Raw genomic sequence first — 13293 nt, 5'->3', positions numbered from 1 at the left:
CTTGGCCCTTCTTAATTCCCCTCATCTTATCCCTCGAAGTTGGCTGATATCCCAAACCAAATCGATCTTTTTTAGTAATAGGACATATGGGATTCTCCGGTCCTTGCAACTGTCGGCCTAAACCCTTTCCAACTTTTGCTTCTCTTCCAAGAGTCAATTTAAGCCCCATCTTGGTACAGTTTGACAATCGAGGCTTTGGTATCTTCTTGCCTTTGGCCACAAACGTAGCATTGACAAACTCCAACGATCTGAAAGAACACTCGACGGCTTGCTCATCAACTTCAATATACGGAGCAGTAGTAGAAACAGAAGCAATAATGTCCTCTTCAGCATGAATACATACCAACCTTCCATCAATCACAAATTTCAGTCTCTGGTGTAATGTGGACGGAACTGCACCGGCCTGATGAATCCAAGGCCTTCCCAACAAACAATTGTACGTAGGCATAATGTCCATTACGAGAAATTCTACTTCATAAGTTGCTGGACCAATATTCAGAGGAACATCAATCTTGCCCAACACTTCTCTTTTAGTCCCATCGAAAGCTCGAACCACACTTTGACAGGTTCTCATAAGTGTACTATCTAATGGAAGCTTCTTTAGAGTCACTAAAGGCATCACATTCAAAGCTGAACCATTATCAACTAAGACCCGGGACAACACATGCCCTTTACATTTAACTGTAATGTGCAAAGCCTTCTGACTACCCATCATCCCAGAAGGGATTTTATCCTCAGAAAAAGATAAAAAATTATCAGCTTGTATATTGGAAACTAAACGATCCAACTTTTCAATGGGCAACTCTTTCGGAACAAAAGTCTGGTTCAAAACCTTTAACAGAGCATTCCTATGGGCCTCTGAACTCAAAAGTAATGATAAAACATAAATACGGGCAGGCAACTTGTGTAACTGTTCCACAACACTGTACTCACTGTGTTTCAGAAATTTCAAAAATTCTACTGCTTCACTCTCGGTTACCGGTTCATTGATAACAGGCTTATCTTCTTCTATCTGCACATCCACTTTTTTCCCCTTATCAGCTGCAACCTTCTTCTCAGACTCTTTAGGTGGATTAAGAGAATAACACCTACCGCTTCTAGTAAAGCGTCCCACCTCATCTACTTCCTCATTCTCTTTTGTTACATCTCCCATCTGGCAATAATATCTCCAAGGCACTTGTTTATTATCCCGATATGGGAATGGAGATGGAGGTGTAATAACCACTTTTGTGGCTACCTTCTCAGCAACTCGATTTTTGGGAGTAATAATTAGGGGACAACTGGCATTGTATACCTCTTTAGACGATCCTTCTGAAGCGCAAACTTCCGCTTCCTCTTCTTCAGCAATCTCTCTAAAGAACTCAATTTCTTTACTGTCCATCATGTCTTGTACCAAAGATAGGAAGTCAGGACATTGCTGAATATTGTGTCTCTCACTGTTATGATACAGACATACCTCTCCACTGTTAAACTGTTCACCCATCAAACTGGGCTTCAACAATCCTACCTTGACCATCTGGCACCACACCCAACTCATGGGTGATACCACCTCACCAACATTCCTTACAATTCTCTTTCCTTTCTCTTCAGTAATCGCATTAACTCCTGCCCCTGCATGGCTTGGCATCGGATTCTGAGCTATATTTGGCTGCTCACTGTCACCAAAGTTGATGACATTCCTCGTTCTCAAAGCTTGGACAACCTTCTTAAAAGCAGTACAATTCTCAATGGAATGCCCAGGGTTCCCTGCATGGTACTCACACTGAGCACTAGCATCATACCATTTGGGAAAAGGAGGTTGCATTGGTGTCACGTGATACGGCGAAACCACATGTCGATCATACAAAATCTGAAACAATTCCTTATAAGTCATCGGAATTGGATCAAATTGAGGCCTCTCTCTCCTCTGGTCCCTTTCCCCTTGTCTATTGTCATTTTGTGTTGATGACCCTGCTCCTTGAGGACGGGAAACAGTAATGTTATTAGAATCATAATACCTCACATTACTGACTTCGTTTTCCTTTCTCCTCGTTGGTGGTCTCTTACTAGACTCTCCTCCCTCGAGCTTCCCACTCTTAACAGCCATTTCAATCATTTCTCCTGCCGTAACTACATCAGCAAAACTTCGATAAGGATTACCGATAAGATGCGAGAAAAAAGGAGCCTTTAAGGTGTTGACAAAAAGCATATTTGTTTCTTCCTCTTCCAATGGCGGGTGGACTTGCACTGCTACATCTCTCCATCTTTGAGCATATTGTCTAAAACTCTCGTTAGACTTCTTTTCCATTCCTTGCAACATCATCCTGTTGGGCCTAACATCCTTCACATGTTTGTATTGCTCAAGAAAGGACTTAGCCAAGTCTTTCCACGATTTAATATTAGCTCTACTTAGCTGGTTATACCATCGGATTGCCGAGCCAGTTAAGCTTTCCTGAAAGCAGTGTATCAACAATTGATCGTCCCCTATGTATCCGGTCATCTTCCTACAAAACATTGTGATATGTGCAGAGGGGCACCTGGTACCATCAAACTTTTCAAAGTCAGGAACTTTAAACTTTGGAGGCAAGACCAGATCAGGAACTAGACTTAACTCCTTTGCGTCGAATCCATAGACAGTGGTATCTTCCTTCATGGCTCTGACCTCTCTTTCTAACTGCTTCCATTTCTCTTCCAACAGATTGTTTTGGTCCTTCTTGGCTTCTTCATCAAGGTCCGGAACTTGATGATATTGATGTTCTTCCTGATACGAACTAGATCCAGGCTGTACGTTAACAGAAGCACCGACTGGATTAATGTGCACCTTCCCGACATGAACAGGGGTCACTTGAACATTCTGAGATTGTTCTGGGGTTAACCCTGGATGATGAAGTGGGTCTTCAGTTACACCTTCTGGCATAGGGCTTTTCCCATGTTCTGGATTTCTTCCTTCCAACATACTCGCAAACTTGGCAAACATCTCCTTTTGGGCATTCATCATATCTTCTTGCATTTTCTTGATATTATCTTGTAACTCCGACTGAGCTTTTTCAATTTGGGCAAGTTTGTCTTCCATAACTTTCCTCCTGGTTCTGTAGATATGCTTGGGATTTTCCAGTATTACTCTGTCACAGAGTCATTTTGTTATCGCTGATATTTATTAATGAATATGAAACATATGATTATGAATGAATAAAATGCGATGCAAAAATTAAATGCATTAAAAATGCATATGCAAAATGCAGGGTGTTGATCCTGGAACGACTCCTTAGAACAACTCTTTATATTAGAACGACGTTCAAGTACAAAGTTGAAACACATCACAAATAAATCTGCACCATTTCTCCTATTTGCTGTACATGTGCTAGCAACTCCATGATCTTCTGGTTTTCTTCAGCCTCAGGATCCAGTTCTTCAGTTACATCAGCAGCTTCCTCAGATAGAATGACCAAATATTGAGCTATTCCCCGCGCGTGGTCTAGGTAACAAGCAATAAAATCCTCTATTTGCTTAACTCTCGCCTGAGCTCGCTCCCACCGAAAACGCCACTGTATATCCCCCTCATAAGGAATTATCGATAGCTCACTTGCTTGCCTCTGAAAACCTTGAACCATGGCTTCAAGCTCGCTCACTTGTCTCTTCAAACTTTCAACCTCCCCACGGCTCGAGCTACCTTCCCCGCTTCGGTATTATCGTAATGCAGTCTCTAAACTTGAAGTTTTCCCCTTCAACTTCTCATTCTGGGCTTGACTCTCTTGTAACCGCTGCTCTAAAGAATCATTTTCCTTCGATAAAATCTTAACTTGGTGCCTGCTTTGCTTGAGCTCTTCTTGACTCTCTCCGGCTAATCTTTTGAGGTTCGCCACCTCTTGCCTCAATTCGACAGACTTACTCGAGCTAGAACCTGCCTGAGCTTTTACCATTCGCTAATAAGTTGACCGAAGATCGTCAAAGTCTAGCCGAAGTTGCTTCTCTACTTTTTCAATTCGATCTGCTCTACTCTTCTGAATGTCAATCTCCAATCCTTTTTGATACACTTCATCTTCTAGCTTCTGCAAAGTCATTCTCCATTGTCTCCGTTCTGCTTCGAAATCGCGCTTGGCTAACTCTAATGGAGATGGCACCTCTCAACTGTTCCTCCACCGGCTGAATATTTTCAGGATTCACCATCGGGATATTGTCATTTACTCGACCGCTTCTCCACTGCTCGTACTCTTGAGACAACTCGAGATCATAGGTAAACAAATTCACGCGACGAGTTTGCTTCCAGGCCTCATCAACCCCTTTAACTTTACCCTTATACTGATCTCCTTTGAATGCAAAATCCGACCCCTACCAAGTCCCATGTGGCTGGAATGAACTGCCTTGACCCATACTGTCTGGAAACTAGTAGCGGTGCATACCCAACAGAACCCCATATACCTGGCAAAGGAACCCAATCTCGCTATCCACATCGGTAAAGTATATCCGAAGAGGTATTCCACGAAGCTCGCCACAAAATATCTCCATCTCTGATATCCTTTGAAGATGACCATCCATTTTTCTTCAGTAAAACCCCCAGGCCACTCTTTAGAAAGAAAATCTTTCAAAGGCGAAAACCCCTCTAGAAACACTCGTCCTGGTGCTCTTTCAACATGTTTAAAATGATTCAGAATCCACACTAGCAGCAAAGGCGCACATCCTATAAAGCGTCCTTCTCCCTCGCGCCTACAAGAACTCAAAGACCGGAACGTCTCAGCTAGAATAGCTGGAACAGGATCCACGTGCTTGTCTAATCTTTCAAACAGGTCAACAACTGATACGTCTACATATCCTAGCACTTTTGGAAAAATAACAAGCCCATAAATCCCTAAAGCAAACAAGTCAAGCTTCTTTCTCTTATCAGGATGATGAGCAATTACTTCTTTCAGAGCAGCCCAAGAGATGCACTCACTGTCTCCCTTCTTCTTAATGTTTCTGACTACCCAATCTTCACTCATTCCGGTCATCAATAGTAATTTTTTCTTAAATGAAGGAGTGACTGGCAACTTGGTATATATTCTATCTATCTGGGACCTCGGACAACGGACCAATGCTTGATACTCCTCTATTGTTGGTGTCAGATCTACTCTACCAAATGTGAAACAGCTATAAGCCGGGTTCTAGAACTGTGCCAATGCTCTAAACAGATTTCGGTCAATAGAAACATCCAGAAAATAAGGAATATCGCCGTACAACTGATAAAACATCTCCTTATCGGCTACTGTCCATCTTCCCCATATCTCCTTTAGCTCACTTAGATCATTCTGACGCACGTTGATGTGAGTATAACCAAATAACTCCGACACGTATCCAGGCATCACGCTGTCCCCATTGGTCAGTTGGGACTGTTCCGACCACCTCAAAACATCTGCATTGTCTTCAACATCTTTCTGAGCCGTTCGTTCCATATTACTTGCCTTCTATATGGACATCGATCCCAAATCAACACCATGTAATGGACAATGCAAAACAGAAAAGAAACAAGGCAAAAACAACAAAAGATCAGTTAGTAAACATGAAGCAATTAATTCAGGATAATAATTTGTTCAAAAATCCTACCCACATATGTTGACTACCCCATCATGCTTTATCGGATCCTACCCAATATGATATCTACCCCCATGCTTTGTTATCCACAAAAAGAAATCCTAACCTCATGATATCTAATTCGCATGCTTATTCAGAAAATAAACCTAACCGCATGATATTTAGTTCGCATGCTTGTTCGAAAAATAAACCTAACCGCATGATATCTAGTTCGCAAGCATTTATTCGAAAAATGAAAATAAATGACTCAAAAAAGCTTTTCCTTGTGTACCCTCCCACGGGATTCTTAAGATTCGGGTTTGGTTCAACCTAAGTTCAGGCTCTACGTTCACTATATGCTGGGTTAGGTTATAAAGTAATAGGTTCTCGAATTGTCCTTGTCGGTGCCCCATTGGGCTGCCGAATCCTCAATCCTGGCCCATCACAGGCTTTAGGGGATCGAGTTCAATTTCGAGGGAACACACCTCCTTATGTCCATGCGGAGGTGATTACCATCACGAGGACCATAAGGCGTGAGCTCCAGGAGCGATCCACTATCTCATGCGGAGGTGAAAACCACACGAGGGCATAGTCTCTCACTCCTACTTAAATAGGACGGAGCGGGGTTTTAGCTCATGTTATGACAATGCAGTTGTGCAGTGTGTGAGGAAAAGCGAAAAAACAAACAATAAAAACACTCAAAATCAATTCCCAAAACACACAATTATTCTGAAATCATTAGCAAACAGATCAGTACAACTATTTAATTGTCAATCAAATTAAATTAAAGAAATCAAAATACAAACAAAACTTATTAACAACCAAACAATGGATCAAAAATCAAATTAAAACGAATTTGTAATTTTCAATTGCAAAGACAATTAATTAATCGACTATCGGCTTGACTCTCTAAAAAAAGGGTCCCCAGCGGAGTCGTCAAGCTGTCGAAACAATTTTTTTTTAAAGGTGAAAAAAAGTGAGATTTTGAAAACCACATTAATTTTTAATTTATCTCTTTCAATTGATTTTTAATTTAAAAACAAATGTGATTGAAAAACCTTTCGTTTCGAAAAAAAATTCGGATTTCCTTTATGATCGAAAAAATACAGTTCAAAGAGTCGCCACCAATCTTTGATTAGGGTGTGATTGGGCACCAAAAAATGTTTGTTATTTTAAATAAAAATTAATTTTAATTAAAACAACAAATTAGGGTCTGCGTTACCAAAATCCAAGTTCGGGAGTCGGTTACGTGCGGGGAAGGATTAGCACTCCCACAACGCCCTAAATCGGTACCTAGCCGATTAATTAACGTCTTTGCAATGAACTTTACAAATTCAAATTTAATTTAATTTTTGATCTCATAAAACAAAGATGTAAATTTAAAAACATTTAAAAGAACTCAAATAAATTAAATTAAAATTACCGAGTCGTTTTAGAAAGATAAAGAATGTTCGATATTTTACAAATATCGAGACCAGATTTTAAAGATATAACAACCTTTTCTCGATATATTTAAATAAACGAACATTTCTTTTTCTCTCGTTCCCAAATTTTAGGCGGCGAATCAATTTTTTTGTTTCACTTTCGGGATACACTTTTATTTTAAAATCATTAAAAGCGGACCTCAAATCAGTTATGACTGCCCACTTCAACAATTTTAAATTAAATGGGTACTACCCTTAGTCCGATTATGTAATAGGTCGAGTTATGCGCGTGAGGCTATCATGCAAATTATGCAAAATAATGTCATGTAAGAATTACAAATATCATACAATGTGACATGCAAAAATTATATACATATGTTTTAATTAAAAATCATAAATTATGCATATTGACATATTATGTACAAATGTGACTTAAATATAAAAATAAAAACATGACATGCTAAACTACAATTTTAAAAAAATGTATATATATATATATATATTATACATTAAAGTAATGACTAAATCTGAACACATGTAAAATTAAACATACTAATTTAAAACTAAAACAAAAACTTAAAGAAAAGCAAGCATAAATATCATGGACTTGAACCTAATTTAACCAAAAACTTTACTATGACTTAACTAAAAAAAAAACTTAGTGATTTGTTGAAACCAAAGTGCACAGAAGCCTCACTCTCTCTCCATTCTCCCCTCTTCTCTCTCGCTAAACCCACACAACTTGAACTTTAATGGTTGCCTCCCAACGCTACTGCCTCACTCATTTTTTAATGGCCATGGATCAAACCAAATAAAAAAAACAAACCCCTCTTATAATTTATATTCTTCCTCAACTCCCATCTCTCGAAACTCTCTCCCTCACTATCTACCCTTCGAAGCTCACACAATAATACCCACTATCTACTCCGACAAAACCAACAATAATGTTTCCGACGAATAAGGTAAATGGACTAAAACCCTTTTCCTATTTGCATTCAACCCTTAAACGAATTGATTTCAAAATATTTACTGATTTTTATTCTGTTTTTTAGGAACCTATTTATTCTTTTTCCTTCGAATGTAGCACCAGAAATGACCCCAAACCTCTAAGGTAAATGTACTGTTATTTCTATATATTTTAACTTGATTTTGACTCAAAGCATATGCATGTACAAGCAAATTACAAAAACAATTGAAAATGGAAACATAGAAATAAGTAAGCAAATTACAAAAACAATTGAGAATGGAAACATAGAAATAAGTACCCCTTTTTGATTTTGTGTATTACTCTGATTCAATGACAAGAGAGATCCTTTGCTTCCTTTGATCCTCGAATATGGGAAATAACCTTTTACAAGTACTGTTCTTTTCCTTTTTTCTGTGTTTTTCTTCCCCTTTTTTTTTGTCTATCCCCCCCCGTAGTTGATATCCCTCTCTCTTTTAAATCCCATTAAAACTGATGATGGGTGGTTATTTCTTAAAAACTAAAACTGCTAAAAACCGACCCTCAAACTGCTATCTTCTTGTGCATATATCTGTTGTCCATTGGGCTTGAATGGGGCCTGTCCCGACCTAGACTCGGATAAAACCGAGCATCTACATGAAGTTTATGAATTTGCAAAGCATAAACGTTCCTCTTTTCCAGCAAGTAATAAACGGACCAACAATCCCTTTACCCTTATTCACAGTGATGTTTGTGGGCCTTACACTATTCCTAACATAACTGGGGATAGATGGCTTGTGTCTTTTATAAATAATTGTACTCGGGTTACTTGGATTTATCTGCTAAAATAGAAGTCTGATGTTATCTCTACTTTTAAAACCTTTTACACCATGATCAAGACTCAGTTTGAGGCTGAAATAAAACGAATCAGATCAGACAATTCCAAGGACTACTTTAGTCAAGTTCTGTCTCCTTATTTCTTAGAAAGAGGTATTATACATGAGTCCTTTTGTGTAAACACTCCCCAATAGAATGGGGTAGCAAAAAGAAAGAATGGATATCTTCTTGCCATAACTAGAGCCCTTTTATTTCAAAACAATGTCCCTAAAAGGTACTGGGGGGAAGTTGTGTTAACTGCCACTTACATGATAAACAAACTACCTACTAAAGTCCTTGAATCCCAAAGTCCCCTTCAAACCTTTATAAAGTTCTTTCCAAATTTTAGTTCATCTTTCAACTTAAAACCAAGGGTATCTAGGTGTATTGCTTTTGTTCACATTCATTCTCAAGGCCTAGGGAAACTTGATCCAAGAGTATTGAAATGCATTTTTATTGGGTATTCCTTCACTCAAAAGGGTTACAAGTCCTACCACCCTCCTACAAGAAAATACTACACTTATGCTGATGTCACTTTTGTGGAAAAAGAGAGTTATTTTACAGTTCCTTATCTTCAGGGGGAGATATCATTCCGGGAAGATAAGGATACATATTTGTTTTTACTTCATCCCTTTGTTGATCTTCCTACACCTACACCTATAGCTATACATTCTACAGAAACACAACCTGCTTCTACTCCATCCTCTCCCCAGTTAGAACCTAGTACTCCTCAAACTTCTACTCCTCAACCAAACATTTATAGACCACAACCCAATATTCAGGACACTACTTGTCCCGAAAAGGTCTATTCGAGGAAGAAGACACCTATGCAGATTCAACCATCCTCTTTTCCTGCTCCTGCTCTTGCTCCTATACAATTTGAGGTACACTCTGAAACTCCTTCTGAACAAAGTGATGCTGAAAATACTATATGTGCTTTTGATTTTGAATTTCCCATTACTATTAGAAAAGGAAAAAGAACCTGCACCACCAACCATCCTACCTATCTGTTTATGACTTACAAAAACCTATCCCCCAATCAGAAAACCTTCCTTACTAGCCTAAATGACATTGCTATTCCTATAACAATATCTAAGTCATTAGAAAATGAGAACTGGAAAAAAGTTATGAAAGAGGAAATGGAGGCGTTAGAGAAGAATAAGACATGAGATTTAGTAAAGTTGTCAGAAGGGAAAAAAATAATGGGATGCAGATAGGTATTTACTGTCAAGTATAAGTCAGATGGTTATCTAGAAAGGTACAAAGTAAGATTGATGGCAAAGGGGTACCCTCAAACCTATAGAATTGACTATCTTGAAACTTTTTCCCCTGTTGCAAAGATGAACATAGTGAGGGTCCTATTGTCCTTAGTAGCTGTTCAGGGATGGAATTTGCAGTAGTTTGACATCAAGAATGCCTTTTTGCATGGGGATCTTGAAGAAGAAGTTTACATGGATATTCCACCCGGATTTGGTTCGAATACTGGACAAGCAATGTGTAAATTGAGAAAAACTCTTTATGGACTAAAACAATTCACAAGAGCTTGGTTTGGGAGATTTACTAAAGTAATGCTAAAACAAGGCTTCAAACAGAGTCAAGGTGATCATACTCTGCTTGTGAAATACTCTCATTCAGGGGGAGTAACTGCACTTTTGGTATATGTAGATGATATAATTGTTACAATAATGATTCTAAAGGAATTGGTAATTTAAAGAAGTGCCTTATAAAAGAGTTTGAAGTGAAGGACCTTGGAAGATTAAAATACTTCCTTGGTATTGAGGCGGCTCACTCACAACAAGGGAATTTTATATCTCAATAGAAGTATACTTTGGACTTGTTGAAGCAAACTGGAAAACTAAGATGTAAACCAGCAAAAACTCCTATAGAAGTCAATCACAAGCTTGGAGACTCAAAGGAGGATTATTTGACAGTTGACAGAAATTCTTTTCAGAGACTCGTGGGAAAGCTTATCTATTTGTCACACACCAGACTAGACATAGCATATGTTGTTGGGGTTGTGAGCCAATTCATGCACAATCCTAAGGAATCACACCTAAGGGTTGTAGTCCAAATTTTGCAGTACTTGAAGGGTACACCAGGCAAAGGAATTCTATTTAGAAGAGGGGGGAACTTGACTCTGGAAGCATACACGGATGCAGATTATGCAGGATCCATAATTGATAGAAGGTCAACCTCAGGCTATTGCACTTTCTTTGGAGGAAACTTAGTTACTTGGAGAAACAAAAAAACATAATGTGGTGGCTAGATCAAGTGCAGAAGCTGAATTTCGAGCTATGGCATTGGGAATTTGTGAGTTATTATGGCTGACGATTATTTTAGAAGACTTGAAGGTAAAGTGAAATGGACCAATGAAACTCTACTGTGATTAGAGCTGTAAATGAGACGAGACAGATCACGAGCTACTCGAGATCGACTCGATCAAGGCTCGATAAATACTCGGATCGAATGGACTCGACTCGAGTTCTTAACGAGCCAAAACGAGCTACTCGATATTCAACTCGAAAAGCTCGTGAGCAGCTCGAAAATATAATATATTAAGATTTTATTTTTTTAAAAAATAAGTTATTAATAATATTAATATTTATGTATTGATTTTTTTAAAAAATATAGTAAGATTTCATATATTTAAGGTTCATGTTCGAGTTAGAGGCTTCAATTGAGTTAAGTTTAAGATTTTTTTTTTTTCATTTCGAGCCTTTCCGAACTGCTTACGAGCTTCAGTTCAGGATTTCGAGTTCGAGTCGAGCTTGAAAATTTTAAGCTCTCGAGTTTTCGAGTCGAGTCGAGCTCCATTTCAGAGTTTTCGAGTCGAGTCGAGCTCAGCAATACTCGAGCTCGACTCGGCTCGTTTACACCCCTAACTGTGATAACAAGTCAGCAATCAACATTGCTCATAATCTAGTTCAACATGACAGAACAAAACATGTTGAAGTGGATAGACATTTTATAAAAGAGAAACTTGACAGTGGCTTGATCTGTACTCCTTATGTGACCACTGTAGATGAAGTTGTAGACATACTTACCAAGGGTCACTTAGTAAGTATTTTTAGAAATTAACAGGCAAGCTGAGGATGGAAGATATCCATACTCCCAGCTTGAGGGGGAGTGTCAAAGATTAGTTACCTATGTTAAGGAGATTGAGTTGGATTTGTAAATATTTTGTTTAGTTAGTATCCCTAAATCTAAGTGATTGTTTTTATTACTAGAATTAGTCTTTTACCTAGTTTAGAAGTTACCTAAGATAAAGCCTAGGCTTGTATATATAATTGTAAGTTTCCTACACGTTTAATAAGTGCGAATTACAATAAAATTCATGGCTTTTGTCACGCTTGATAGATTATTTGTGGTAGTTCTTTTGTTCTGAATATTTCTCCATTGGCATTGTTTTGTAAGATATTTGTTTGTTGTTTGCACAGGTATGAAGATGATGCTGTTGTAGGTCATCGCTTATACCGGGAAATAAGGAAAGTTGAGTTGAAGAAAGAAAAGATGAAAGGTTCCCATGTCCCTAATAGTGCAACATATCTGTGGGAAACAGTTGCAACGAATTTGGAAGAATTTCAAGATGTTTCTGTAAGTTGGGTGACTATGCTGTTCATATAATGTACTGAATGGATTCCTGGACCATAATGTCTATCCTCAAGGCAAACTTGGCTGCAGCATTGACTACACCATATTGTTGCGATTTTATTTTATTTATTTATTTATTCACATGGCTCAAAAAACTGAGTCTGAGGCTTGTACGTGTCTTTTAGCAAACGAAACCTTCAGAGTAGACATATGTTCTGTAGGAAAAGTTAAGTTGTTCGTTTAAGGTATGTGTAGCCAAATAATCACCCTCTAGAATGATGTGTGCTAATCTCATCGTCTAGTAAAATCCAAACTTTTCAACACAGTGGCAATATGCAAGTAATTTGTTCATTTAAGACCAGTACAGTGAAAATATCACCCTTTACCATAATTTATGCTAAACCTATAATCTAGCAAATCTAAGTTCTCTATACAGTAGCAACCTCCTTGAGCTAGGTTTTTGGGTTTCTGATTTTGGGGGTAACATTGTAATGGCAATTTGTGGAAGAAATAGCCACTAGAAATGGATAATGGTTTAAACAGTGGCATTAACAATATGGAGCAGGGCACTGGGTGTTTGGTTGATATCATGGCTTCGTAAGAGTATCCGGTGGTTCTGCTTACTTCCAAAGTTTGATCTAAGGTAGGAAGCAGGCCACTGTTCATTTTACTGGATGCTGTTTTCACACATGTTTTGTGACTCATTATCCAGTAATCTGTAGTTGCCTTATTTGAAGGCCATAACAAACATAATTATTAGTGTTTTGATCTACAGATTGTTAGGGTATATGTTCCATTGTTTGTTTATGTACTAGGTGAGGATTGTTGTTAGGGTTTATATATGTTCTATAATTATAGATGCCATCATCAGCTTTGATTCTTGCATGTTATTTGCATCTAAGTTCCCAGATTTTTACCCTTGCATTTCTTTGTGAA

General features: G+C 38.3%; 1 protein-coding gene across 1 annotated transcript in view; it reads left to right on the top strand.

The window, feature by feature from the left end:
• The window catches only part of LOC120181234 (DDT domain-containing protein DDR4-like), a 29321-nt gene that overhangs the window by 13791 nt on the left and 2237 nt on the right, over window positions 1–13293 (top strand). Inside the window, exon 7 of the mRNA XM_039186401.1 lies at window positions 12204–12360. Coding sequence (XP_039042332.1) covers window positions 12204–12360 — 157 coding nt within the window. The remainder of the gene's footprint in view (window positions 1–12203; window positions 12361–13293) is intronic.

The sequence above is a fragment of the Hibiscus syriacus genome, unplaced genomic scaffold (genome assembly GCF_006381635.1).
Source record: "Hibiscus syriacus cultivar Baekdansim isolate YM2019G1 unplaced genomic scaffold, ASM638163v2 tig00112518_pilon, whole genome shotgun sequence".
Taxonomy (NCBI): Eukaryota; Viridiplantae; Streptophyta; class Magnoliopsida; order Malvales; family Malvaceae; genus Hibiscus; species Hibiscus syriacus.
Note: the sequence above shows the minus strand (reverse complement) of the source record. Positions and strands in the feature narration are given on the sequence as shown.